This window comes from Diaporthe amygdali (genome assembly GCF_026229845.1).
Source record: "Diaporthe amygdali strain CAA958 chromosome Unknown NODE_46_length_305281_cov_63_574154, whole genome shotgun sequence".
In the NCBI taxonomy this organism is placed as follows: Eukaryota; Fungi; Ascomycota; class Sordariomycetes; order Diaporthales; family Diaporthaceae; genus Diaporthe; species Diaporthe amygdali.
The window spans coordinates 49,586-76,338 of record NW_026517066.1 but is presented as its reverse complement, the minus strand read 5'-3'; the positions used below and the strand labels follow the sequence as shown (position 1 = coordinate 76,338).

At 51.3% G+C, this 26,753-nt stretch overlaps 9 protein-coding genes across 9 annotated transcripts; 4 read left to right on the top strand and 5 right to left on the bottom strand.

Moving 5' to 3' along the window:
* Window positions 1–321: 321 nt before the first annotated feature.
* J7T55_007667 (uncharacterized protein) lies at window positions 322–1,866 on the bottom strand (the record flags this gene model as incomplete). The annotated part of the gene is made up of 5 exons (XM_053134559.1): window positions 322–785; window positions 846–904; window positions 1,010–1,553; window positions 1,608–1,644; window positions 1,720–1,866. 5 exons carry the CDS (start codon window positions 1,864–1,866, stop codon window positions 322–324), a joined length of 1,251 nt encoding a protein of 416 aa, XP_052987641.1.
* A 4,845-nt stretch (window positions 1,867–6,711) lies between these two features.
* On the top strand, window positions 6,712–9,338 carry J7T55_007666 (uncharacterized protein; the record flags this gene model as incomplete). Its single annotated transcript, XM_053134557.1, has 6 exons — window positions 6,712–6,986; window positions 7,413–7,519; window positions 7,634–8,345; window positions 8,918–8,932; window positions 9,008–9,098; window positions 9,165–9,338. 6 exons carry the CDS (start codon window positions 6,712–6,714, stop codon window positions 9,336–9,338), a joined length of 1,374 nt encoding a protein of 457 aa, XP_052987640.1.
* Window positions 9,339–10,530: 1,192 nt separating this feature from the next.
* J7T55_007665 (uncharacterized protein) lies at window positions 10,531–11,143 on the bottom strand (the record flags this gene model as incomplete). The annotated part of the gene is made up of 4 exons (XM_053134556.1): window positions 10,531–10,648; window positions 10,711–10,761; window positions 10,844–10,911; window positions 11,102–11,143. 4 exons carry the CDS (start codon window positions 11,141–11,143, stop codon window positions 10,531–10,533), a joined length of 279 nt encoding a protein of 92 aa, XP_052987639.1.
* A 959-nt stretch (window positions 11,144–12,102) lies between these two features.
* Window positions 12,103–12,999, bottom strand: J7T55_007664 (uncharacterized protein; the record flags this gene model as incomplete). Its single annotated transcript, XM_053134555.1, has 1 exon — window positions 12,103–12,999. One exon carries the CDS (start codon window positions 12,997–12,999, stop codon window positions 12,103–12,105), a length of 897 nt encoding a protein of 298 aa, XP_052987638.1.
* Window positions 13,000–13,842: 843 nt separating this feature from the next.
* On the bottom strand, window positions 13,843–15,228 carry J7T55_007663 (flavin-dependent oxidoreductase family protein; the record flags this gene model as incomplete). The annotated part of the gene is made up of 1 exon (XM_053134554.1): window positions 13,843–15,228. One exon carries the CDS (start codon window positions 15,226–15,228, stop codon window positions 13,843–13,845), a length of 1,386 nt encoding a protein of 461 aa, XP_052987637.1.
* Window positions 15,229–16,456: 1,228 nt separating this feature from the next.
* Window positions 16,457–19,870, top strand: J7T55_007662 (uncharacterized protein; the record flags this gene model as incomplete). Its single annotated transcript, XM_053134553.1, has 13 exons — window positions 16,457–16,618; window positions 16,695–17,082; window positions 17,227–17,260; window positions 17,321–17,388; window positions 17,452–17,482; window positions 17,719–17,857; window positions 17,918–17,960; window positions 18,094–18,219; window positions 18,298–18,366; window positions 18,764–18,877; window positions 19,053–19,075; window positions 19,538–19,563; window positions 19,639–19,870. 13 exons carry the CDS (start codon window positions 16,457–16,459, stop codon window positions 19,868–19,870), a joined length of 1,455 nt encoding a protein of 484 aa, XP_052987636.1.
* A 246-nt stretch (window positions 19,871–20,116) lies between these two features.
* Window positions 20,117–21,676, top strand: J7T55_007661 (histidyl-trna synthetase; the record flags this gene model as incomplete). Its single annotated transcript, XM_053134552.1, has 2 exons — window positions 20,117–20,235; window positions 20,302–21,676. The coding sequence occupies 2 exons, from the start codon at window positions 20,117–20,119 to the stop codon at window positions 21,674–21,676; spliced, it is 1,494 nt and encodes a 497-aa protein (XP_052987635.1).
* A 1,374-nt stretch (window positions 21,677–23,050) lies between these two features.
* J7T55_007660 (uncharacterized protein) lies at window positions 23,051–24,451 on the top strand (the record flags this gene model as incomplete). The annotated part of the gene is made up of 2 exons (XM_053134551.1): window positions 23,051–23,750; window positions 23,853–24,451. The coding sequence occupies 2 exons, from the start codon at window positions 23,051–23,053 to the stop codon at window positions 24,449–24,451; spliced, it is 1,299 nt and encodes a 432-aa protein (XP_052987634.1).
* Window positions 24,452–24,675: 224 nt separating this feature from the next.
* On the bottom strand, window positions 24,676–26,339 carry J7T55_007659 (uncharacterized protein; the record flags this gene model as incomplete). The annotated part of the gene is made up of 5 exons (XM_053134550.1): window positions 24,676–24,822; window positions 24,918–25,019; window positions 25,090–25,599; window positions 25,678–25,758; window positions 25,824–26,339. 5 exons carry the CDS (start codon window positions 26,337–26,339, stop codon window positions 24,676–24,678), a joined length of 1,356 nt encoding a protein of 451 aa, XP_052987633.1.
* Between the last annotated feature and the right edge of the window lie 414 nt (window positions 26,340–26,753).

The window sequence follows — 26,753 nt, the reverse complement described above, 5'->3', positions numbered from 1 at the left end:
GGGCAAGGGAGGGGTACCTCAGACTAATGCTGACCTCTGTGCTGGGACTTTGGCGATCCGACAATTGGTTTATCAATAGTTGAATATCATATCAAGCCCCAATGTTGTGCACATATCCATGTCGTCTTCTGCCAAGGAGATATGCATGTATTCGAGTTGAGCGTGGCACATTTCATGATGCTTAGTATATACAGATCTGTGAGCAATCCATGGCGTAAGAGAAGTCTGAAATCTGTGTGCACGACAAATGTCATCGTTAAGTTTATTGATACGCTTCATCAGATCTGCATTCTGATGATACATACTAGGCCTATGATCAATTTACACCTTGCTCCTATCAAAGCTGCCAGCTTCCTTGGGGCTCACAATCTCTAGAATGGAATCAAAGCCAGGCACAGGGCTCCTCGGCGGCAGGCGCCATGTAACCCTAAGGTCATTTCTGAAGTCTGATGAGCCTGATTCCAAAGGTACCCGTCCACCAGTAGCGTACGTATGTGTCCGAGTCATCGCGTCCGCAAAAGAGTCCAGATCATGGTAACTTGTCAGTTCCACCTCATCATTTGCCACATCATGTCTGGTGTCTCCCGTCACACCGGTGGTTGCGGTTCTTGCAGTCCTTCCAGTCCTAGCGGTGGATGACGATATCGATGTTAACTTCCTGAGCCATTCCATGTGGACCCACCCAGGATAATGCTCTGCGTCCTGGCTACCTCGTGTATCAGTTCTCGTGGGAAATAGCCCGCGGAAGGCCTTCTGGAGAACAGGTCGGACAAGTGGGAGACTGACTGAGAGGCGTCAGAAAAGGATTGAACCTTGAGGCGTGAGTCCGGATTACTTCAACTCACTTGCAACGATGGCCATGTTGATCTCGATTTGGCCCCATAGTGCCGGAGGCGCCGTATTGCTGGAAGTGAAGAAGGACGTTAGCAAGTTTTGTGCAGATTTTGTCTTGGACCAAAGAGCCGTACAGGACTCATACCAAGAGACAAAATTCTGGTCTTCCACTTACTACAGGACCTCTATCGAAGCGTCGGTATGCAGGAACGCATAAAGTTGCGTCAGATTGACTATGGAAACGATGCATACAAAAGCTCCCGATGCGAAAATAGCTAGTACAGCTAGCTTCTCCCCGGTGGTCCTGAAAGTTAATTGTTGTATTTGGAAAATCGGCAGGCTGAAGATGGTGACGTCCAGAAAGGCATGAACAACAACAGTTCCAAATTCAAATTTTGCGTCATCGATAGGACAGACAGCATTGGGATATTTGGCTTTTCCCTCCCAAAATGCTTGGATAGGATAGCAATGAAAAAGGCCCAGAAACGTCCGACAGAGAAGCCAAATAATCGTGGCCACAAAGAGTGTGATGATAGGCAGGCGGATCCTGAAAAGGCTGAAAAGTCGCCAGTACAATGCAAGAATCGACAGCTTGGAGAATCCGAGCGAGTAGGCGTATGTGAACTCAAGAATGTAGAGATACAAAGTATTGTCACGGAAGATGACAGCCTGCGGGCGTGGAACATCAGCCAGTATTTTTCCGAGACCGTAATTCGTCCCTGATTATAATTGTTAGCCATTTCACTCTACACGATGTTTAGGAACCTACGGACAGCTGAACATGAGGCCGGAACAAATTGCTGCGAAAATCTGGATTCTTCTGTCAGCTTGGACGGTTGAAACGCATTGAACTTGCACTTTGTTCGTGAGTGGCCCAAAACTCACATAGGCTACGATACAGAAGTAGTCATCGATTCCAAGACGGACTCGAGTGAGATGGCGGGCATATAAACGGAGTGCCAGTGCGGCGGTGGCAGCGAAGAGTGTGACCGATATTCCGACATAACACTCGCCCTGTCGAGATGGCGCCATGACTTGACAACTCGTCAGACAACGCGAGGCTCGCGTGAAGTGCCCATTTCGTTGTCCTCCATGCGTTAACGCGACTGAGGTTTACGAAAACGGTGAGAAGAAATCCAATTCCGGGTTTCCCAAACAAGAATTACTTTGGAGGAGGGGGGAAACCAGAGCAAAAAGTCTGCTGTGCGCCAGCTGAACGTCACCACTTCAGCAAAGCGCTTGGGGCCGCGGTTGACAAAAGATTGAAGATCAATTTCATTATGGCCTGGCACAAGGTTTGGGTCTAGTGCGGAAAATATCTAGCTGGCAACATGGCTGCTGGGTTCAGCTTGCGCGCCACCAGCGCAGCAATGACCGCGACGTTACAATCAAACAAGCTCGGGGCTCTGACACGCTGCGAGTAAGTTTTTGTGCCAGGCGTTCGGGTCCTGTCTGCAGTCGGCACGCCGTGGTTCATTCTTCTCAGAAGAACCATGCAACGCGCGAAGTTTAATGCTTTTTCTTGACATGGGACAACGCCCACCGGAAGTCTGACCACTCAAGGTGACCGTACCGTCAAGAGGCTTTAGCTCACCGGCAGACGCGGAATGACCATTTTTCCAACAAAGCGACCATAATGCGAGGGATGTTGTTTGATATTCAATGTTGTGACAGCTATTTTGTCGAAAGGGAAAGTCAGACGAGCTCCTATACCGAGATATCATACTGGTATGGCTCGAATGGCAACACCATAGGAATCAATACTAGCAATATTTCGGCAGGTGCGGCTACTGAGAAATGTCTCTACGCTGGAAGAGGTTGTGGGCGTCGCAGTGGGATGGCATTGATCAGTCCAGCGCATGGTTGACAAGGTGTGAAGCGGTGCCTTGAGCCAGCCGGATCGGCTAATCAAGATCGCCTTGCATCGACATGCAATAAATATACGTTCCGCACTGACCCTGTTCCAAAATAGTCTCTGCTTTCCCCCAATACGCAGAACGATGTTCCCTGTGGTATTTCCTATTTCCCCGAGATTGGAGCCCTTCGCCCGATCCAATAAGCTACCAAGCTGGCCAGGTGTGCACCTTGGCCTGACAAATATTGATAGGTGAGCCGGTGTCCCCTTTGCCGCGTAGGTTTGTGGCCAAAAGCCGCTGCAATATATCACGCGAAGCACAAGCGCAACAAATGCTCCGCCATTGTACTCCAGTATTTCTCAGACTTTATGAGCAGCCCCGTGAGGCCTAAACCTCTTTCGGACCGAGATTGTACGCCAACTTGTTCGGATGCCCAGGGAAGTCGCGGCTCTACTGATGACCAACTGTCGTGAGTGAGAAGTGCCGGAACTAACCCAACAATGAATTCCATGTTGCTGCAAGAGCCCAAGAATTGTTTGAGATGTACTCAGGGCATCGGCTGACCTATGTGGTGGGCGTTCCTCGTACAAGAAACCCGAGCAAGGCCGTGAAGACCGGATGGAGCAGCAGGCGCTATGTGCTTTTGTGAGAGCACTCTGCTTACCTAAGAGCTTCAAGGGATTGTCCAGGCTGATGATGTGTCTTCCGCATTTCAGGAACACCAGTGCCTGCAGTCGCTGCGTCTGAATGTCCATGTGGAGAAATACACTAATTATTTTGAATTTGCTCTTCATTGCCCGCTAGGCGATTTCCAGTGAGATAAGGTACGAATAGAGCCGAGTATTTGCATTCACGACTCAGATTATCATGGCTCGCTAAGCAGGAGGGGCCTACTATTGGAAATGTCGGTCTCAACCAACCACGATGTCACAGCTGAGGGGATGACTATTCTCTTGAGCGTATGAAAACTGAGAAAACAGGCTAGAATGCACTTGAGGTATCGCGACTAGGTAGACGAGACGTTGGTGTCTAGCACACGGTGGCCATCGTCGGTGTGTGGGACACAAACCATTTCATAAACATGGCTGAAACCGCTTGGGCTGTGGCTACATTCATCACGAGAACTTGATATGGACCACTTGGGCGCCGGAGCGCAATCAATGAATGAGGATACTTTCCAGTCAGAATCCGCTGTGTCCGTCCAAAGTCCAAAGGTGGCGGGCTCAAGAGATGTAAAAATTCAAGTAGATAATTACTCATCCTCGTGATTGAAACAGCGCGCACCAGGCGAGACAAGCTGAAGGCAAAATCCTCAGGCCCACCGAGTGACCCGGGTGCGCAAGCTGATTCGCAATATCCAGGCACGCCAGGTACGCGCGCAATGTCACAGCATGGAGGAAGGGAGGCGAGTGACAGGCTGACAGGACTCAAGCCCACCCGGTTACACAAAGGCGAGATTCCCAGCTGAGCACGGCAAGGCTCTGGCTCTCTCCAGACAGCGACAATGCGTCATGTGTAGGTCATTAGAGTGCTGATGGAGGCTCCGTGTCACAAGGCGATGGAAAATCCGGGCTTGGTTTCTCTTGTGGGGGGGGGGGGGGGTGAGACGGGAGGAAAGTGGAAAGGGCCGGCCAGCATAATCATTGACAGCCGATTACATGTCGTATGTGCCACAACCACGTCTACTTGAAGAGATTGACAGCGGCTTGTGTTGCAGAAGATCAATGTGGCTGATGGATTGTTTGCTCCTCTGCTCCCAAGCTGGCGTTGGGAGTCGGGGGGCTGTGTTTCGGGGGAGGGGGGGTGGTTTGTTGTTGGTTGACGGAAGGAAGACGTTCCAGAGACGGTGGTGGGGCAGTGCGGAGCTATTGACCTGGGTTTGACTGACGGGGGGTCCGTCCTAACATCAACCATCACTCCCGCAGGGACGGATCAGCATCTGGCAATGCCACTTGGAAAGAAGGTCAATCGAAAGCGTTCAAAAGATCCCATTAATCTTCTGTATTGGTCATAAGTCTTCTTTGGGTCCATTGAAGGTCCATTGGAGGTGTCTAGCGCTGGTAAGGAACGCGTTGGATGCTGACGGCGATGCTATGATGTTAATGTCGGATACGTTGACAGGTGCCAGGCTGATGGCCCAAGCTCCTGGAAGCTCCAGGTGCAGCTGCTTACTGTTTGGGTCTGCAACGGTGACATCGTCGCGCGTCCCGCCCGCACCCCCCCCCCCCCTCCTTCATCAATCAGTCTGCGACCCAAGCCACCACACTCAGTGTCACGTCGTGCACCAAATGCTGTTTTCCCGCAGCTTCTTCTTCGAATCCTCCTGCCCAGATGCATACATACATGCGCTACATGCTTTCAGCTCCCAAAGGCTTGATCATGGGTTGCCTCCTTAACTCCCCTCAGGAACGCGCCGTTATTTCAGCAGAGCAGCGCAGCGCAGCGCAGCTCAGCTCCGTGCCAAGAGAGGCCTGATTTGAGACCGGGCATGTGGCCAGGAGGATCATCCCATCTTCTGCAGTGCAGGGGAACAGCCCGTGAGAGTGACCTCGAAACGTCCGCCACGATAACGGTCGGCTAGTTAGCAGAAGATGGCTCACAACGGGCACATACATCATCTGATCACGCATGCATGCGTCTGCGCGTTTATGAGCACCTCCAGGGCAGGTCTTGGACAGACGTGTCGCGCCTAGCAAATGGACAGACAGCCCGGCTTGATGGCTGCCTGCCTGCCTGCCTGAGTGTCCAGTAGCAGTGTAGAGGCTAGCCGCGATGCGTGCGCCGGCATGAGGAGTCATTCTCTTGAATCCGCATCACGAGACATTCCGACATGCATCATCCCATCCACCCTTCATGCCAGCTTGCATCTTTCTCTCGGCCAGTGTGTCCGCGTCAACACAAGCCGATGGTCTAAGCTCGGGACGAGCGAGGTGCCAGCCGTCGGCGGACCAGGTCGGCGGCGTCGTCTGAGCCACACCGTTCCGCTCCCGCAGGCGCGCAGCTGGACGGTGCGGCTGGCACGCAGCTTGGGCTCAATGCAAGGCCTTATTCCACTTCCGCTTCCCCTCGGTCTGTGTCACCGAGCTCCGCGTACTCACCTTGCTCTACCTCACCGTCGGATGCAGCATGTATACACGCCCACAGCCCCCCCCGGAGCGGAGCGAGTGCTTCAGGTTGCTGCATTCTCGGTGTGTGGCAGTGGTGTGATCCTTCCACCACCGGTCCCAATCACTACAGCTTGGCTACGCGGCGAGATGCTGAGGGGGGGAGGGTGAGGGTGAGGAGGACCCGCCAGGGCCTCTGTACGTGCCGCAGGCTTGCAGGTAGTGCCGCACTGCCATCGTCAAGTCAGCACATGAGGCCAAGTGGGCGTGTTGGTCCTGCTCCAGGCTGCCTTGAAACTGGGCTTAGCGCTCACCGGAGGAGCTACCAGGTAGTGCTGCTGCGCTGCGCTACTCTACTGTACATGGGTGCTGGAGCGCAGGACTGCTCAGGTCGACTTTTTCAACTTAAACGATGATGGCTGACGAAGCTAACACGCTCGCAGCCTCATAGTTGAGGGCTCCGAGTGTCACAACCAATTCTGCACTTTACAATCCCCTTCATGCGTACCGCCAGGCAGCGGTCCGCCATGATACAAAAACAATGGCTACCTTTGCCCACTTTTCGCTTTTTATTGCACGGTTGTATAAAGCAAGGCAAGCAATCACCGTGCCCGATTTTGCTGGCGTTCTCCATTCTCCTGTTGTTTGTCTCCGCCAACCATCACACCCTGCATCTTGGTCTGCAAGGCATTATCACGTCTCCCATCTACACCATAGGGCTGCAGCTAAGGCACATCCCGTCGCCTATCATACGTTCAACCTGAACAAGCCTCACTCGCCCAGGCAGTTCTTCGCAGAGGCATTGCTGCCCCACGATCGACACCCACTTCCAGTACCCACCTATCACACTGGCTCGGCACATTGAGATTATCGACGTCTTTATGCCGAGTGCCAGACCCCCGAGGCGAGCCGACTCGATGGCCGTTGGCAGCAGCAAACAATGTCGGGTCGTAGGCTGTGATAGGAAGCACGTCTACGACACCATTGGAGGGGCCAGGGTCTACTCAGCCTACTGTCAGGACCATACCTGCCAGGCCCCGAGGAACGAGAACACTCCATTCTGCATCAACCCGCGAGACTCATCCAACCGGTATTGCTCCTTCCACGGAAAATGCCGTGGCGGCCGAGGCTGCACGGCGCAGGCTTCCCGGTCTGAAAAGGAGCCTTTCCCTTATATCTGCCCTCATCACAGGTGCACCGAGAGACACTGCACCCGGCCAAGGCTCGGGCACCTCGATGTCTGTGAGGCGCATCTCACATGCGAGATCAGAGGATGCCGGCACCGCCCACAACCTGGCCGCCGCTTCTGCCATGCTCACTTGTGCGGCATGGTCCCCAATTGCATGCGTCCAGCTTTGCAGCCGGGAGCAGGCCATTGCGATGTGCACGTTCCTTGCGGCTTAGTCCGCGGTTGCCGACGTCTCCGTATGCGCTTTGCTGACGGCCGAGAGGCTGTCCACTGTGATGTTCACATCCCCTGTGCCAAATCGGGACAAGGCTGCCGCCAGATCGCCGCACCACGCAGTGACTTTTGCTTCGCACACAAATGCAGCCTTGAAGGATGCGTCAAAGGCAAGGAACACAGCTCGCACTATTGCAAACAACACACATGCCACAGCTCCAGCTGTCATCAGGCCAAATACGACATCCACAACCGGGACTCCAAGTACTGCTCCGCCCACGAGTGCTCCGTCGAGAAGTGTCTTCACGAAGCCAAAACGACAGGTGGCTTTTGCTCGGCCCATGCCTGCGCCCACGGCTCTTGTACTGCCGGGCAGTCATCATCCTCATTGTACTGCCGTGAACATTGCTGCCATCATAGTGGCTGTCACCACGAAGCTCTACACCGCAACGGCTTCTGCCGATCCCATGCTTGCATCGAGAAAGGGTGCAAGGAGTCTCGTTTAGGCGGCCGGGATCACATTCACCAATGCCTCGCACATTGGACAAAGGACGTCCGCAAGAACGCTGCTTCCGAGGTGGGACACCGGGCTGACCTCGAACGGTTCCAATTGGAAGAAGAGATCCGAGACCTTGAGCGTCGCGAATATCTACGCCAAACTGCAGAGCGTGAAGAACGAAAGCGGGCTGAAGAGGAGATCCGATACGCCGAACAAGTCAGGCAAGCCAAGGTTGAATTAGAAAAGAAGAGGCTAGCCGAGCATCTCGCAAAAGTGGAAGAAGAACGGCGACAACACGAGGCTAATGAGCGATTCGAGAAGAAGGTCGCTGCCCGGGTAGCCGCAGAGGAGGCTCGTCGGGACTTCGAGGCACGTGAGGCACAGAGAGCGGAGCGCGAGAAACAGCGCCGAGAAGAAGAAATCGCCCGCGTGGCCGTTGAACGCGAACGGGCAAGACAGGCCGCAGAGAGGATTGCCAGAGAAGATGACGAGGCACGACGAAGAGCTGCAGACGAAAGGTTTGCTGATGAGCTCAGAAGGGGACTACGTGCTAGGGAGCAACTCGAAGAGGACAGAAGGGCTGAGGAAGAGCAATTGAGGAGATTAAGGGATCGTGGAAGGAGGAGGGAGACTGCGTTCGACCATATCTGGTAACTCGAGTCAAAATGATTGGTTACATTTGTTTGGGATGGAAATGTTTATATCAGCGTAGATTCGTCCCTTGTTTTCGTATCTTTCAAGGGCTACATCTGTATATAGAAATCAGCATGCTTACATGTACCCAAATGACCCACCCTGTTTCTTCAAGAATACAACTCACTCCAGTGCCTGTAGACGGACCAGATAGCTATACTATAATACGTGGACGGCATTACAGGCAGAAAAGTGACGTTGGCCCGGCGCGTGCGTAGACAATATTTTCAACCGGGAGCAGCCGAATGCATGTCCACCGAAAAACTAAAGAGAGCATCAGACAATTCGCGATATGGATATAGCAATCGATATGTGTAGCATATACGGGGCTATGCCCTGTGCGCCTTCTGCTCGCGTTCGAAGGTACTATGCCTGTATGAATACATGATCGTAAATGAGCTGTATGGTCGTGCTCGTCTGATGGTGGAAGAAACTGTTTCCTCATTGAGTCAAGAGCTTGTCAATATTTTGACTGCTTTGGGCATTCTTACATGAGGAGCCGCCCTTTCTGACGACGACTTTTACGCAGGATCGGCGAGAAAATGTCTGTCTGAGCCGAGAAGCCTCCGCCGCTGGAGGATATTCTAGGCAATGTCTCGCTATACTGGCTCACGAGCAGCTTTCCCACTTCCATCTGGATATATCGCGAGGTACGTGTAACAGATGAGCGTCGAAAAAATGTCTTCATCCGCAATCATATCAATGCCCCAGTTCGATGAAGCTAACCCGACTTTCTGCGATTGCTTTGAGGCTGACAGAAGTTGATTCTGCAACAGAACATGGTGGGCTCCACGCCCAAGGACATCGCCGTAAGCTGGGGCCTCGACGAGGTCAAGATTCCTTTTGGGTTTTCGCATTTCCCCTACGAGATTGCCGCGTCACCCAAAAGTTGGGCCGAGTCCACTGGGAAGATTTCCTTCTTTAGGAACCATGATAAGACGAGTACTTAGCCCCTCCTTCTCCATTTTGCGGCCTGGCCAAATGGACTCTGAAGATGGCAGATGGGATTCAACGGCTGACAGCAGTGCTTCTCTTGTGTCCATAGGGAGGCCATTTTGCTGCCCTCGAGCAACCTGATCTTATGTGGCAGGACATTGTGGAGTTTGTGGACCATGTAAAGGCTGCTATGAAGGGATAGGTAGGTCCGTGGAAACTCAGGTGCTATACACTTAGGTCTCTATGTACCTAAGTATGTGAAAGCAACAGAGCAGTAGGTCATGGAGAATCAACTACTTTCCTTCCTATTTCTGACCACTGATCCAATTACAAGCAAGGATATGCCCAGCGTGATAACCCTCAGCTTCAGCAACTGCTACCTCATGACTCTAAGGAAACAATATGCGGATTAAATCTGTATCTGAACACTGCTGGGAGGTCAAACTCCACACCTTGATCAGCGGCGCTCTTAGCCCGATTCTTGGCCTGTGCATTCGCCTGGGCTGTCAATCCTCCCGGGCCATTGGACTTCGTTCAGACTTTTCCAAGCCGTGATATGCTGTTGAATTCTGTGGGTTGCTTTTACAAATAACTCCTTCCAACAGTTGAGCTTGCTCTGCTTACTATGAGAGTAATAAGACCCCGGTCCTGATTGCTGTCAAAGACATCACGCCCTGGTCTGCAAAGACGAGCCTCTGTCCTGGAGATATATAGACATCAGACGTAGCAAGTCAATCATGAGTCGCATGAGTCGTTATTGCGGCTTAGCACCCTCTTACCGCAAGGAGAGTCTTCTCGTTAGACCTTGAATCGGCCGGCAAGGGGGTCTAATGGTGACGCAGTGTAATACTGTTCTTCAAGTTCTAAAGCTGTCTGACTGACTCACGTAGCCGGGACTGCTACCAACCTCGAAATATTTCCAGCCTTTTTTTGTACAACTGCAGTGCATGATGATTGATCTCGATTGGTTCCCCCTAGGAGCTAAGTCGGTCCGCTACGTCAAGCTCGCGATATGGCCGGGGACTGTATTCTTTTGATTTATTCTTCTAGATATAAAGTTGAAATCATAGATCATCCTCGTCGTCGACGTCTTTAACGTTGTAGTCGTCGTCTGCCCTTATCCATCCTCCCTCCTAGATACTCATGGAGGTTTCCCCGTTCTCTTTCTATCCAAGGTTTGCGAGTTTTCCCTGGCCTGTTTTCCATTTAGACGGTGGATGGCGCATCGTTAGTGGCCGAGATGGTGGTGCGGCGTGTGTTGGTGATGGTGGTGGTGGTGGTGGTGTTGGAGGCGGGATTGAAGTCGGTGATGACGCGGATAGAACTGTAACGCGGCCTTATAAGTTACATTTCGATAGGTAAAGCCACGTAAAATAGAAAGGGTACAGTAAGAGCTGAGGAGTGACGTCGGAGAACTCAGAGAATATCATGGGAACGCTTTGCAATATGATGATTTAGGGGACGGAAATATGTGCAGCGATGATAGGGGGGGGGGGGGGTCGGCCCATTCATTACTGACTTGGGGCCGAGCTCGGCGAGTTTTGCGAGTTCGTGCTCCCTCTTTCGTCTTGCCCTTTTCTCCCGCAGCTGTACTAGAAGAAGGTTAATCAAGAATTCTCCAAGTACTGGAACCCGGGGCCTTGGTGCAGAATGGCGAATTCGAGAGGGTATATGCATAGGTCAGTTCATCATGGGATCATCGACAGTACTTGCAGCAAAACAGCACCAACGGCCACACAGAGCCAACCCAGAGGCCCACGGCTCCGCAAATACCTACGGCTAATCCAAGAATCGACGAAGCCTCCGGTGACAGAGACATGATAACATAAGGGGGTAGGGGCTGTCTAAAAATATATTCATTAATATTGGGTAACATAAGAGTAGGCTTTGAGGCAGAAACTGGTGGTAAAGGACGGAGATTATGAAGAGGCGAGAATGGGTGGCAGCAGTATGGAGGACTGACAGCGCTGCATTACAATGTTTGTTGACACAAAGCCTTGGTGTGTGGCAGCTTCCTCTGCAATCAGGCGTCACCATCACAACGTTCTAGTATGCACGCAGATACTGTGTATGATTAGTCTAAATATATATGCATGATATCTGCGTCTCTTGAGCCGAATCCCATTGTCGCCGTTGTATGAAGGGCAGCATCACTGTACAGAAATCGTGTATACTTAGGGAGACGCATCTAATAAATATCAAGATGCAATACCGAGCTTTCAGGGTCTCTGCGTCATGCATGAAATACAATTTGCTTGCTTCAGAGCCACTTTGTGTTTGCTTCAGAGCGGAGTGTTGTCGTGTGCTGAGGCCAACGTTCAGCTTGAGGTAGCACCTCGGCTTCTTGTGTAGCCCATGGACACATGTTACGAGACGTTACCTCGTAGAACCAGGGAATGTGGTTTGTGATGCGACATTTCCAAAGTGTTTTTGCTGATAATCAAGCATCTGGCAATTGAGAAATATCAAACATCAATTTCATTTCCCGGAAATTGTGCTTTTCTTTTCGAGACTCATTGCACTGCGTGGCTGGCCTGCCAGACGAGAAGTAAGTGCACACATTAGCCATAGATAGGAACGTCTCAACGGGCATAGAAGCAGACGGACATGCCAAACTCATGACTCCTTAATCACTCTTGAAACTGCGCACGTACGGGCTGGCGTAGCTGGTATATTCTCAAGACAAAAGGTCTTTGTTTCTAATGCGATGCGATGCTATAAACCCAACTTCCAATCGATTCCCACATATATGCACGTAAATACCTGGTCACCACACTCTCATGATGTCTTTATTAAGCCAATCTGCTTCATCCATGTCGCACATAATTCCGGCCATTTGGAGACAGGCAGATTCTCTGTGTCCAGGGCAAAGCCATGCGGAGCATCTGCAAAAACATGCAACTCGACTTGACCACCAGCTTGGGTCAGACTTTCCGCTAGACGGTAGGCATTAACCACTGGGACTACTGGGTCATTGCCTGAGTAGACGATGAAGGTCGGTGGCGCTGCGGCATCCAACTGTGCATCTGGTTGCAGGATATCGTAAAGCTCTTGCTTCTCCGGGGGCTCAAGGGGTGGTTTGTCCGCGACAACTGTCCGGCCCTTCGCGTTTGTCGATATAGGGCCGTAGCCGATAATGGCAAAATCGAGTTTCGGTGGCACTTCGGGAGACTGTGGGCTCCAAGTCAGGGGATATTTTGCAAGAAGGGCTGCGGCAAGATGGCCTCCTGAAGACAGGCCGCAGACTCCAATGCTGCCCCATTCATGTCCGATCAGTTCCCGACTCCATTGCTCAATCATGACTAAAGCGCGACGAGCATCGTCCACTGGTGCTTGAGGTAGCGTCTCGGCGTTTGGAAAGCGATGGACCAGAACGAAGGCGTAGAAGCCGAGACTGGCAAGCCATTTTGCGACGGCGATCCCCTCCCGTCCCACCATTAGCTGTAAATAGCCGCCGCCGCCGAGGATGAGAACGCTACGCGGCTTTGAAGTGTTTTCGGTCTTCGGCCCGAAACAGAAGAGCCAAGGAGAGGAGACACTCGTGACTACACCCGTCCCGATATCTCTGTCAGGTTGTTCAAGATTGAAATCATCCCCTGCATGGTTATCCCACAGTGGCTTGCCACCCTGAGCACCAAAAAGAGAGACTGCTGATTCGCCGGATATCGTGGGCATTTTCGATTGCCTTGAGCCAGTAGTAGAGATCGAGAAGACTTTGTTTGTATTGCACAAGTTTGCTCCCATGTGCGGTTGAAGCTTGCCAAAGCTTGTGTCTTAAGAGTCGTTACTTCGGCTCGTAATGTCCCGAGAGTCCGGGACGGTGGATCCCACTGATCAATCGTAAAGCAATTACCTGTCCACGGCGAATTCAAAGCGTCTCTTTTTTGAACATTTGTGTAATAAACACAACCGCTTCAGAATTAGGCCTGGGAGAAATGTGTGACAACATTTCTAGATCTTGGCCCCTCTTCGTTTTGTTGACACATCCTTACTGATCTAGAGCAAATTATGAATACCAAACAGTGAGAGCTTGATTAGCAACGACACAAGTTATTCAGCCAGACATTTCTGTGTACGATAGTGTTGCACACATGCTTTTGCGTCCTCTTGGCTATACTAGCTACTTATCGCGCCCGTGAACCTAGTCGGAAATCAAGTGTGACTGCCGCTCCTCCGCCAATTGGATCTGCACATCGTCGCACTGGAAGACATGACTTTTTGAGTGCCTGTGGAACCGACAAAGTCGTTCAAGTATGTAGGAGAGGTCTGTGATTAATGACACAGGGCACAGGGCACAATCTATTCCTGCGTTTTCTTAATGTGTTTGATCTTTCGTACGTTTCATGAGCTCCCAGGTAGCATTCAGCCGAGGACGTTGATAAACTGTGCGATTCATATAGCCTATATCAGTAGAGTATTTTTGGTCGATAGACGATATCCCTTATACAAGCAAGCCTGAGAGGCCGAAAATCCGTAAACCTTTGGGCCGACACCATTGACATGCCTAAGTTTTGTCTCTCAAGCCCATCTAGCAGCCAACCCCTCAGTTTCCCTTGCTCTTGCGTTGACATTGTCCATTTCGAACCCAGCAACGACCTTATACTTTGCACCGATGGAGTCAAGCTCATCCTTCGGAATGACATCGTACACGTTCTCGAACCCGCCAGGCGCCCTTTCCTCTGCGAGCTGTAAGACGTGGTCCGGACCATTTGCTCTGTTCGCGTATACTATTTTCGCTGTCGGCGAAAGTCTCGATTCCTGATATTTTGTCAAGGCTCCTGGCATGTCTTCGACATTTTCCAAAAAACACGAAGCCAACGTCTCGGCATCAATGATAGCTTGCGTGGCACCATTACTGCCGATGGGGTACATGGCATGCGCAGCGTCGCCCAACAAAGTCATCCTGCCGAAACTCCATCTTCCGACAGGCTCACGGTCACACATGGGGAACTCAAAGACTTTTTCTGTCGGCGCAATCAAATCTTCCACCATTCTGAGACCACCACAAGTCCACCCCTCGAACGGACCCTGGAATATGTTTTTGTCCACAGACTTGGTCCAGTCCGTGACGGGCGGAGTTGTATCCGGATCCCCCTCCTCGCGAACACGCAGCTCGGCGATCCAGTTGATCAGCGACTTTTCGTTCTTCAATCCGCGCCTGCCGATAGGATATGCAATGAACTTCTGGTTGGCGTGACCCGCCCATATCATGCTTGCACCAGTGAGATACGGTGTTCTCTCGGTGCATCCGCGCCACAGAATTCGCCCCGAGAAACGTGGTGGTCCTTCATCGGGATAGAGAAGGCGGCGAGCTGTGCTGTTGATGCCGTCAGCTGCGACAAGCACGGAGCCGGTCATGCTCGGAATCTCCAAGGGACCTTCAGCAAACTCTATGTTGGCACTTCCGGCCCCATTGACTGTTCGCGTAGGCCGTTCGCGGCGGACAAAATGTGCCTTAATGATATCTCCGTCGTCAGTCTGATCCCATGACCCCAGCGCGTGCCCTAGATGGATTCTCTCGTTGCCAAGGCGTTCCTTGACTGCATCCAACAACAGCAGTTGGAATTCGCCGCGATGGACGCTGAACTGCGGCACTGCATAGCCGGCATGTTTGCCTCGCGGTTCACTTAGGATACTGTTTCCGTGGCGATTGTAGAAGTTCAGCTCCTGGGTCTCGACGCCTATTCTCTCTAGAGCTGGTAAAAGACCGAGGTTCCGTAAAATGAGAACCGCTGACGGCTGGACGTTGATGCCCACGCCCAGGCTTGTTAAAGACGAGGCGGCTTCGAAGATATGGATGTCCGTGAAGCCGGCGGCGTGCAGTGTCAGGGCTGTGGTTAGGCCACCAATGCCAGCGCCTGCGATCAGAATGCGCGGCTGTAACCCTGGGCCATTACTACCCATGTTGCTGACGAACCACCAATGGTGAAGGGTGAGGGGTGAGAACAATGGATGAGGTAGCTGCAAAAGATCAATGTCGGCCACGAGTTCGACACATGCTTATTGATGGCAGCAATTTTTGCGCTTGAATTTTACCGCTTGAGTGGAGGTTGGCCTGCAAGGAACGTGCCGTCGGGGACAAGCGTCAGAATCATGCGTCTCTACCTGCGATTGCGGTCTGGGGCAGCTTGGGCCAGTTTAGGGTCGCCAAGAGCCATTTCCGATGGGAAAATTGTGGGGGTTGTGGAGTTCGAAAGTGCCGTTTGAAAGTGCCGTTCACGATCCGCTTGTCTGCGTAATTACTACACCTTACCAGGCTATTAGGAAAATCGAAGAGCAGCTGTCGATTAACTTGTCATTTCTACCCTGGGAAATATACGTAGACTATATTGTAGATGATTAGGGTTGATTTGCAGCCATGTTTTTGGATATTCTTTTCTTTTCTTTTCTTTTCAGTTCATTTCTCAGAAAGAAAGTAGAGGAAAATCTGTGTGTGAGGGTGAAATGGATTAAGTATGATTTGAGTCCCGAGTTGGATTAAATACGGCTATTTCTGGGTGACCATAATGCATCGGCGGCGCACGCAACAGTATAAGGCGTACGAATCTCCTCTCTCAAATGGGAAAAATGAGAAGAACAAACCAGCAAATAGAGTCTTGTCAGGCTGTGCATGCCACAAGGAAACTGGGCTGGAGTGTGCGAGCTTTAGGGTTTGATCCTTTTGCTCACCCAACCATTTTGCCTGTGAAGGAATGATCATCATTTATACCTGCGTTGACCCAGGTCAGCCGTGTTCATGTGAGTTGGACGCGTACCAAAAATAGACCAAAGGCTACTGCTCTGGGTAACACTGCATAGTGTCCCAGCCATACACACCAATGTATTCCTTAAGCGACGTCCCAATACATCACAGCCTGCAGTCTGGAATTCCAAATTTCACTTCAGGTTGTGATTTTGAAGGAGCCAGGGGCCGCTTCGCAAAAATCCAGCCTGCATCGGGATCGGCATCATCTCGGATTCGAATACCTCCAAACCTTTTCGCACACGTGGAGATGAAAATCTGGCGAACACCATTTATCCTGCCTCTGGCCAAAGCACTTCAGCTCGACTCTCATCTTCCTCCATTTTGCTTCAACGCACCCCAGGCCGTCACTTGAATTGTCTAAAAAATCGACCATCACGTTTACCGACAATGGCCACTACACCAGCCCCGAATAGTCTTGGTGCAGCCGTTGCCGCTGTGGCGTGGGTTTTCGCAGCTCTTGCAATTGTCACCGTTGCAGCACGCTTCTACGTCCGACTGAAAATCGTCAGAAAGCTGTTCAGGGATGATTATGTTATCCTAGTTACGTTTGTGAGTAAGGGCATAAGGTACTCACTGCTCCCACACAGCGTGAATCGATTATTAACCAACCAACATACGGGTCCAGACTTTTGCAATCATCAACAGTGCTTTCGTGACCATCTCGGTTTGGTGGGGCCTAGGTCATCACATAAGTGCATTGGTGTCTCATCCAGAGCGAGTCACCAACGCTGTCAAATGGATGTTCCTATCCGAGATATTTGCCATCATGTCGCCCGGATTCGGCCGTATATCATTTGCCTTCCTGCTACTCGGCCTGTTGCCACCGAGCGGCCCTAGAAGTTTGCGTCCGATGATTCTGTGGAGCATCATAGCCATACAATTCGTCGTCGATCTTGGTACAGTCATCATCAGCTTAGTCCAGTGCAGGCCCATTGTAGGATTTTGGGATAAGAGCATCGAAGCTGGCTGTTGGGATCCCCGTGTGCAACAATACGCGGGCTTTCTTCAGGGCTGTAAGGTTTTCAAGAATCTTCTCCGTTGAAGGGTCACTTCGGAACACTGATTCTCCTGAAGCCATTAGCTCAATTGTGGACCTAGCCCTGGCTCTATTCCCGCGAATTTATTCTGGAACTCCAACATGGAATGGAAGCAAAAAGTGGCCTTGAGCGCCGTCATGGGACTAAGCATCATGTAAGTCTGACCGACCATGCCTCGTCGATAAAAGCGAATGTCTGATTCCTGGATTTGCAGTGCCATGGTGGCGTCCATTGTCAGAACAGTAAAACTTCAGGCGATAACCGAGACAGACGACCAAACATGTCAGTACCCTATAAATAATAGTTGGTGTTCCCATGGAATGCAATCTGACCCGAGATCTGTAGATGCTATGGCAGAAGCAGCCATCTGGTGGACGTAAGTGACCTGAGACCGATACCCTCTCTGTACTTGAGCGTGGGGCTGGAATACAAGATCCCTCATTTGTGCTAACTACGTCCTTCTCTCAGAGTTGAAGCCTACCTTGTCCTACTAGCAGTCTCGATTCCGACCTTGCGTCCTATATTAAAAAGCAAGAAAACCGTCACTCCACGCGAGCTGGGAGGCCACCGAAATGGAGGCAAACCAGTTGGCTCAAAGGTATTGCGAGCTAGGGCTGGCAACAGCATCCTGACGGACAGCCATAATATGGCCCCGTTTGACAGATTATGGGAGCACAACACCTTCTTAAACGACATCAGTTGTGGTGATGACGGCAGTAGTGGCAAAGTTAATACGTATTGCATGGACCCTGTGAGTAAAGGTTGGCCAGGGGTCGCTGGAACTCGAGCCACAGACAATCAAATTCGAAAGGACATCACGGTTTCGGTCACTTTAGGCCACCAGAGTCCCGACGGTCATCATAAGAATAAGTTGGAATTGCTACAATAGCTACGGATGGAAGGACCATCGTATTGTTTGCATGTTACAACTCTTGTCTGAGAAGAGGTATCATGCCGGAAGTCCTGTTACGGGGCACTTCTGAAAAGTGCTTGACTTTCTGGCGACCACTCACCCCGGCTGCGTTGATGGCACAATCCAGCCGGCCAGAATTTCACACCAAGAAGTCTACCATAATCTGGACGAAGTCGTCGTCTTGGATGTCCAGTTCGCATGTAATGGTTCGAGAATGACCATTTTCCGTATACCTCATACTCTATTCGAATGAAGCCTTAATCGTTTCCGTGTTCAAGTCGGCGAAAATGACAAACTTGGCGCGGCAAGGGAGAAAGCAGCCTCCCAGTCGATGCTGCTGCCTGACTGTATGGAACGCCCTACTTAGTGTCTCATTTAGTTTACATATAAACTCTGAACTCATTCCGACTATGAGAGGGACGCCATCCAGTTTCGTGCTATTGATCATACTGGTGGTGGGCTACTAGATTTGGCCTTGCAAGGTTGATCATCCAACGTTGGGGTTGTAGCAACTTGGAGCCGTGGACAGGAAACTGGGCTCAGAAGTCATTAAAATATGCTTCAGATGAGGTAGTATGCATCCGACGGGATTCGTGAGTTATTTACTTGTACGTGCAGGTAAAGTCGTCAGAATCTGTAACCAAACACTAACAGGCACCAACAGGTACTAACGTCCCGCTTTTGTTTGGACGTGGCCAATACAATAAGAATGAAGATTAGGGCTTTTGACCTCTGACTTTCAAGTTGCTTCCATCGCGGACGGTCGTGAAATCGATTCGATGTACTATTCCCACAGAACCTTCATCTGTCTACAGCTGCGGAGATTCGTGGGACGTGACCTGAACAGTGAAATTGATGGTCTGCTTACCTATATATATATGTATATCTTGCTCAAGTGGTGCATGTAAGCTCGCTCAGACTACAGTATTCAGCGACTGAGAGGCCGTTCTGGGTGCATCGGGCTAGGTATTGAAGGTAAAGATATGGTGCAAGACTTAAGCAGCAATATTCACAGCTAAGGTCTCTGACATAGAGGATGTGACGTACTGTTTCACTGTGCGTTAGGCTCTCAGTCTTTGGCCCCTGATGCTTTCTTACTCGATTCTTGGTAGCACAATTGTGCTTGTCTCGCCTGGAAAGCTCATACCCCACGTCGCGGCCTTGCAACTGGCTGAGTGGAGAAGCATGAGTCTTGATGAGCCTGTCTACTAGTACCTTCCAAAGCTTGAGTTTCTCACCCTAGTCAACCGTGGTGGTGCTCCAGGTGATCAATCTCTCTTGTCCAGCAGACCAGGCAATGATGTACGCTACGTCGCCTGATACTCCATACAAGCGGCCTTTTAGATGTCGAGGTGAGGGCTTTGCATACCGATATAGCATCCACTGAACTCAACCACTGGACAAGAGGCTCAACAATAGCAGCAATGTTGTCAGACACATACAAGAGCACACTTTCGCCCCTGTCTCCATGATGACTTCGACCTGAGCACTACAAGCCAACGCTGATATCTGGAACAGACGCCAGAGGACGGTGGAATGAGACAGTGACAGGCTTCTACGGCTAAAGACGCATAGAAGGGTTTGACATGCAGCATGTCAGATTTTGGCGCAAATATTAGCGACCTGGTCTCATCGGTCCCAATACTGCTCGAACAGAAGCAACACGTCGACTTTGTATTTGCCGTCCAGCTCACGCCCTCGAGTGCGTCGATGAGCGGTCTGCGCGAGGGTCGTGGAAATTTCAGATTCTGTGCGGAAACAGCCTCAGCTGGGAGTGCAATACTCTTTATGAATTGGAGCGCAACGGTGTCGGAGAAAATGGGTTTCACTCCTGTTAACACTGCGCCTTGATCTGGCCTTAGCGCTTTAGCTTAGCGCGTTCACTGGATGGGCAGACGCAGCCAGTCACGACCGCGTCGACCAACTGACTGCCTGGGTTTGGGTCATCCCGATTCATATGGAGATCTCAGCCCCTGAGCTGTGACTCAAATGGCGAGCTTTCGAGAAAAGTCATAAACTTGTGTCTATACCCAACTCTCAAAGACTCACTCGAGCGCTTCTAAGTTTCTTCACAGTGACTACAATCATTCTGGCAGCATGGAAACACTCTCTGAAATCGCGAAGTTGCCAACCCGTGCAGCACCGACCCAGCTGAAAACTCCTAAAGGAACATTGGACTTCATAGGCTCTGACGTCAAGCTACGAAAGCAGATCTTGTTAGTTTCCCGCGCCCTGATGCAGCCGCTCTATGCATCACGCTGTCTCACTAATCGGCCCCGCAGTCAAGTCCTTAGCGAGATATTCGAACGTCACGGTGGCCAGGAACTTGACACACCCGTTTTTGAGCTCAAGGAAATCCTGTCAGGGAAGTATGGCGAAGATTCCAAGCTAATCTACGACCTGCAAGACCAGGGAGGCGAGCTGTGTTCCCTACGCTACGATCTCACGGTTCCCTTTGCTCGTTGGTTGGCAATGAACACCAACTTCGCCCAAGTGAGTCGATATCAAATCGCAAAGGTGTACCGGCGCGATCAACCGACCACATCACGTGGCAGATACCGCGAGTTCTACCAGTGCGATTATGACATTGCGGGCGAGTACGAGTCCATGACCTCCGACGCCGAGATCCTCTTGATAGTTGTTGAAGCATTTCAGGGGTTGAAAATGGACATAACGATCAAGATCAATCACAGGAGAATTCTGGACGGCATTTTTGCTGTTGCAGGAGTACCGGAGGACAAAATCCGACCCATCAGCTCGGCGGTGGATAAGCTCGACAAGTTACCATGGGACGAGGTGAAGCGGGAGATGGTCGAACAGAAGGGCCTCCCAGAATCCGTGGCCGACGAAATTGGCCATCTTGTCCGGAGCTGTGGCACCCTCGACGAGACTCTGGGTCTTCTCAGAGCGAATGAAAAATTGACAGCCAACGAGGATGTAAAAGCTGGGATCGATGATATGAGCCTTCTCTCCTCTTACTTACAGGCATACAAAATTGCCGACAAAGTCTCGTTCGACCTATCGCTCGCTCGTGGGCTCGACTACTACACGGGCATGATCTTCGAAGTGGTCACTTCTCTACTGGACACCAAAGAGGACAAGAAGGACAAACAGCCAGAGGTCGGCAGCATAGCAGCAGGCGGACGCTATGATGATTTGGTGGGCAGGTACTGTGACAGAGATGTTCCTTGTGTAGGCGTGTCATTTGGGGTGGAACGCATCTATATGATTCTCAACGCGCGCATGCCCAAGAGAAAGGGGGAGTCAGTCATCGCCCAGGATTTCGATGTTTATGTTGTCGCGGCAGGTGGTGGGGGCTTTTTGCTTGAGCGAATGGCGATCTGTGGCCAGCTGACAAAGGCCGGTGTCAGAGCCGCCTTCTTACGAAAAGCAAAACCAAGCTTGCGTTCACAATTCAACGCAGCTGAAAAGGCTCCTCTCACCGTCATTTTTGGACCGGATGAGCTTGCTGCTGGTAACGTGAGGCTGAAAGCCTCCACAGGCAGGGATACTAAACCCGGCTCAGAGAACCAGGGTGAGAAGGACCGCGGTCAACTGGTCGCCAGAGGTAATCTGGTAGAAGAGGTCAAGAAAGTATTACGAGGCATTTCTGGGAACATCGGACCTTGTCGTGGGAACCAGGGACATGCAGGTTGACCTATACGATAACTCTACCATGCTTGCATGGTAGTGGATACGTCCCGGTCATATTGGAACGGTTTGTAGCGCAAAACTATGGTGGGATCATCTTCCGTCGATGGTTGGCGTTGGGGGCATTGTCGGCGCGCGGGGAAACAGCTGGACTAAAGCCATGTTTCCAATTTGGATACAGACATTTGGTCTGTCATTCAGGGTTGCTTAGGTACATCGACAGAAGTGCGAGTAGCATCTCGTCCAATTGTTGATCAGTCTTTTCCATGACTACGCTTCTTGCGCTCGACAAATTCTGTTAGAATGTATCACCCACCAGCTGCAACTTGGCTGTTTGCAATCAGGTAAGCAAAGCTGCCGTCTTCATATAAACAGCAGAAGTGCACAATACGAAGTATTCACCGATCTGATCGCTGCTCGAATGCCTGCTGCCGCGGGCCCTTTAGCTTCGTGGTGGTTGCGACCACACAATCATCCAGAATGCTTCATCCGGTGTCTCGTGCCAAGTCAGTCCGCACGTGACAATTCCTCGCCATTCACATGAAGATGTTGTTGCCTTCGTCACCACGAGCCGAGTACTACGGTATAGCATGAAATGTCTTGCATCCAGTAGGCAGTCAACGAGAAACTCCTGCACATCAGTTTTGTTGGTGGCTGGACACCGCCGTTCATTATGCAGGTCGGTCGCTGCCGGGCCACAATCTGCCTAAGTAGTATGCCTTACGGGCGGGGAACACAAGGCGACAGTGACATCCACAGAAGAACGACTGATGGACTTCCGTTTTCGTCCATTGGCGAAGTGACAGATGGACTTCCACTTTCGTCCATTGGCGGGGTGACATGGACTTGGCACATCAGAAAGATCAGATTATGCGCTCAGCCAGGCCGCTCCGCGTCTGATCTTTTCCCAGGACGGCTTTGTGTTTATCCTTTGGTTCTCCTGCAACCAATCTCCCCTTTTGCTTTCGCTGATGTTGGCAAACCTTGTACCACCACGTCATGGCTTCTCGAATAGCGACACGCACACCAGTGAAAAACCGTTCTCTTTCGTGCTCTAGTATCTGTGTTGTATTATATCGGTGCTACTGCATGTGCTCGTAGGGTACAAGGGGGAATGAATAAGGCCGGAGACGTGGCTTCAAGACGTGAACCCTCTGTACTCTGGACGAAAATGCGAAGGTTAGTCTAAATAAGTGAATTGGAAGACCCCTGGGACTCTCTCGTAAATATAATATGATTGCAGTCTCTATGTCACTCATGAGCTGACCTTTCAAAATCTATAAAGGCACCAACGATTGACGGCTTTCCTCGGACTACTATTTGGAGAGTTGAAATAGAGAGTCGGACAGAGGAGAAAGACACCCCATAACCTCTTTCAAGATGTACTGCTTGGACATTCTCGCATCCTTGCTCTTGTTATGTGCTTCCCTTCAAGCGGCCCCTGCCCCTGCCCCTATTGCTGTCCTCCACGCCAGGCAGGCAGAACTACCCGGCTCGCTGGCTGGCGCGCAAAATGGTGAACCGCCCAGCTCGGTCGAAGATGCGAGAGCCAAGTTAACAGCTATTCTGGGCGGTGGGACAAAACCCTCCAATATCTACGACTTTGCCGCCCGCTTGGTGTCGAGCGGCCTGGTCACTGAGTCTGTCAGCGCGATCACCGGTCTGGTTCTCGGCGTCCTCACCGGGGAGAACAGCCACGATAACCATAACCCAGACCCGCCGACGCCAGTCTTCCCTCAGAAGGGAGAGTCGGATGCCCAGTACAGTGTTCAGGAAGCAACGCTGCGCAAGGCGATCTTCATGCCCAACGACTTCGACGCCAAGGACAAGGCCGGTCAGCAGCCCATCGTCCTCCTACCAGGCACTGGCAATACGGGATTTATCACCTTTCAGGGCAATTACATCAAACTCCTGACAGCCGACAATCGCTTCAACCCCGTGTGGGTTAACATCCCCGGCTATCTTCTTGACGACGCCCAGACCAATGCCGAGTACGCGGCCTACGCTATCAACTATATTGGGGCGATGACTGGAAAGAAACTGGGCGTTGTTGCCTGGTCGCAGGGCAACATCGATGCCCGTATGTATGAGCCTGTTTCCAAAGTAGTGCCTCACCTGTCTGCTTTCAAGCTTTATAGACGTCTCAATTTCGGCGCGTTTACAGTTCACTAACCGATAGTAGAGTGGGCTTACAAATACTGGCCGTCGACTATTGACGTGACTGCCGATCACATCGCGATCTCGGCCGATTACCACGGCACAATCGAGGCGAACCTGATCTACCCGCTAGGACTCCTCAACTCGAAGTCAGTGCTGCAGCAAAAATTTAACAGCGACTTCATCACCACCCTACGCGCCGGCGGCGGTGACTCGGCTTATGTGCCCACCACCAGCATCTATTCAGGTTTCATTGATGAGATCGTCGAGCCACAGTCGGGAGAACTCGCCTCGGCCTTCATTCAAGATATTCGCGGTGTCGGCGTCTCGAACAATGAGGTCCAAGTGCTCTGCAAGGGCACTGAGGCTGACGCGCTCTGCACTCACGAAGGTACCCTGTATAACCCTATCGGCTACGCTCTTGCTATTGACGCCCTGACGCATGACGGCCCCGGTGACTTTAATAGAATCGGTGCCGACGCCTGTAATACCTACCTCGCCCAGGGTCTTGACCAGGGAGACCTCGTCGTCACGGAAACCAGCATCCTAGTGGCAGCCGTGGCCCTAATCTTCGATAAACCTAAGCAATATACGGAGCCGGCGATTCAGGCGTACGCGAAGTAAGAATTCACGACTGTGAGAGGTCAATCTTGATGATCGTGAGGATAAAGTAGAGTATAATCATTGTCATAGGGGAAGTGAGGATTCTGTGGCATCAACTTAAGGGGACTATTTTGTTTATTTATTGATGTATAAAGTGCCAGCTACATACGGTATAGTTTGAATAACGAACATCCTCAAACAATAAGGTACAGTCCTTGTTTCTGTCTGACTTGTCCGAAACCATTCTATCCGCTTCCAGTATCCCTGTCGCCCTCTGGAGCTACACAAGTCACGTCTAACAACTCAGGATCGACATTTGAACATTCGTATACTGGAGCTTCTCCGCTGGGTACGTTGACAGATATGTTCTGCGCTACGATATTGCTGCAGCGCTGTCGTGGTGTGTAGTATTAGTAAAGGTTATCAAACGGGCATGCTTCCATTCCTGCTATTTACCCATGTGACTCGGCTCAAAGTTTGAACTTACATCTGACGCACTGCAAACGAGGGATCCGGCTTCCGGGTCCAACTTTGTTGATGTGGTGCCCCAAAAGTTCTTCATCGTTATATCGGAGATGGTCAAGTTGGCCTGCTAGTAAGTCAGTTGGAAGTCGGGTGGTTGGCATGACTGAGGGAACAGCCAAATGAGTTGAACAGACTGGAAATTCATTACACAGCGTCTGGTTTTTCTGCCCATAACACTGCGTGATAGTGATTGCCCTGTCGTTGTTATCATGATAGAAAGTATCGTAAGTCACGTTCCGCACACGGCCCAGCCCGCCACCACCATTCAGGAGGTCTTGGAACGCGGTTTCCACGCCGGGCCAGACCTTGATGCGGGCTGCGTCGCTGGCGTCAGCCATGGAGATGTTATAAATGTATAGATCCTCGACAATATCCGTCTGGCCCTTATACTGGCCAAGTGACCCCACGCTGATCCCGTGCGAGCCAGTGCAGTCGAGATTCTGCACGACGACGTTGGTACTGTTCGGCTTGAACGACACGCAATCATCCGTATTGATGATGACCGAGTCCTGGATGACGACGCGATCGGAGCGGTATGTATCCCAGCCGTCCGAATTTGCAATTTTTACCCCGCCGCTGCTGGCGGCTACGAGGTTCATGTTGCTGATGATGACATCTGTTGCGTTGGCGATCATGTTGAACCACTGTAGACAAGCAACCGTTTAGGCACTTCTGTGTTGACACATTGCGGGATAGAGCCGTCGTTGTGTCGCGCAACTCACATTTGGTGGATTGCGCATGCGCAGATTGGACATCGTCACGCCCTTTACTCCCTCGAGCACAAAAAGCATGGGTCTCAGCAGCTGGTTCCCCTCCGAGTTAGCCAATCGCTTATGCTGCTTCGTCAATGTGCAATTCGAAGCCTTACTGTGCTGTTCCTGGAGAGCTCCTCCCAGTATGTCTGACCACGACCGTTGATCACAGAACGATTGTTGCTCAGGTCACCGTAGATGTTGATATCCTCTCCCCCAATCTTCCAGAAAGAAGACATGTTCTGGAAGTCATACTTAAAGCTGTTACGTGCCCAGTAGTAAACATCACTGTCGTCGAAGGCCACTTCTCCGGTGATGATAATGTCCACATGCTGAAGGAAAGTGAGGTCTAGAGGTGATCCAATCAGGTATGATTGATCGAGGACAATTGTACCTCCACCGTTGCAATCTTGGAAAGCCTTGAAGATCCCGGGCGCGTCGTCGCGGGTCGTGCCGTTGGGCGATCCCGGCTGAACGTAGCAGTAGCGGCTCTCGTCCCTCGGTGGCGAGTAGGGGAACTCCTTGCCAGTATTATACGGAGCTGGGATAATACCCGGGCGCTTCGGAAGGGCTGAAATGCCATGGCGAAGTGGAATCGCAGCAAAAGACGGGGAGATAGCGATTGCGGCCATAGCCGCGAAAAGGGTGTTGAGGTGCATGGTTACCCTCTACATTCAACAATCCAAGGACGCTGGTCAGATTCGAGAGAGCTCCTTAGACAGAACTGGAAGACCTTCATAGCACCTGTCTCATTCAGATCATCCGCATGTATTTATGTTCATAGGACATGTCATGCACCTAAATGGTTCCCAACTGGCGTTTACGGATAAATTAATTGACGCCAAGAGTGTACTCGGTGTAAAGCATCCCGTGAACATGTGGGTAAACATGTGCTACATTCAAGAGCCGCTGGAAATGAAATCGGTCAGGCTCTCAACGGAACATGACATGTAATTGTAAGGAGATCTTATCAGTTGCCAAGTCTCAGCTCGCCTTAGATGCGTATGTTATTGATTCGTACCCCAAGCATGTTAGCTCTGCCAGCG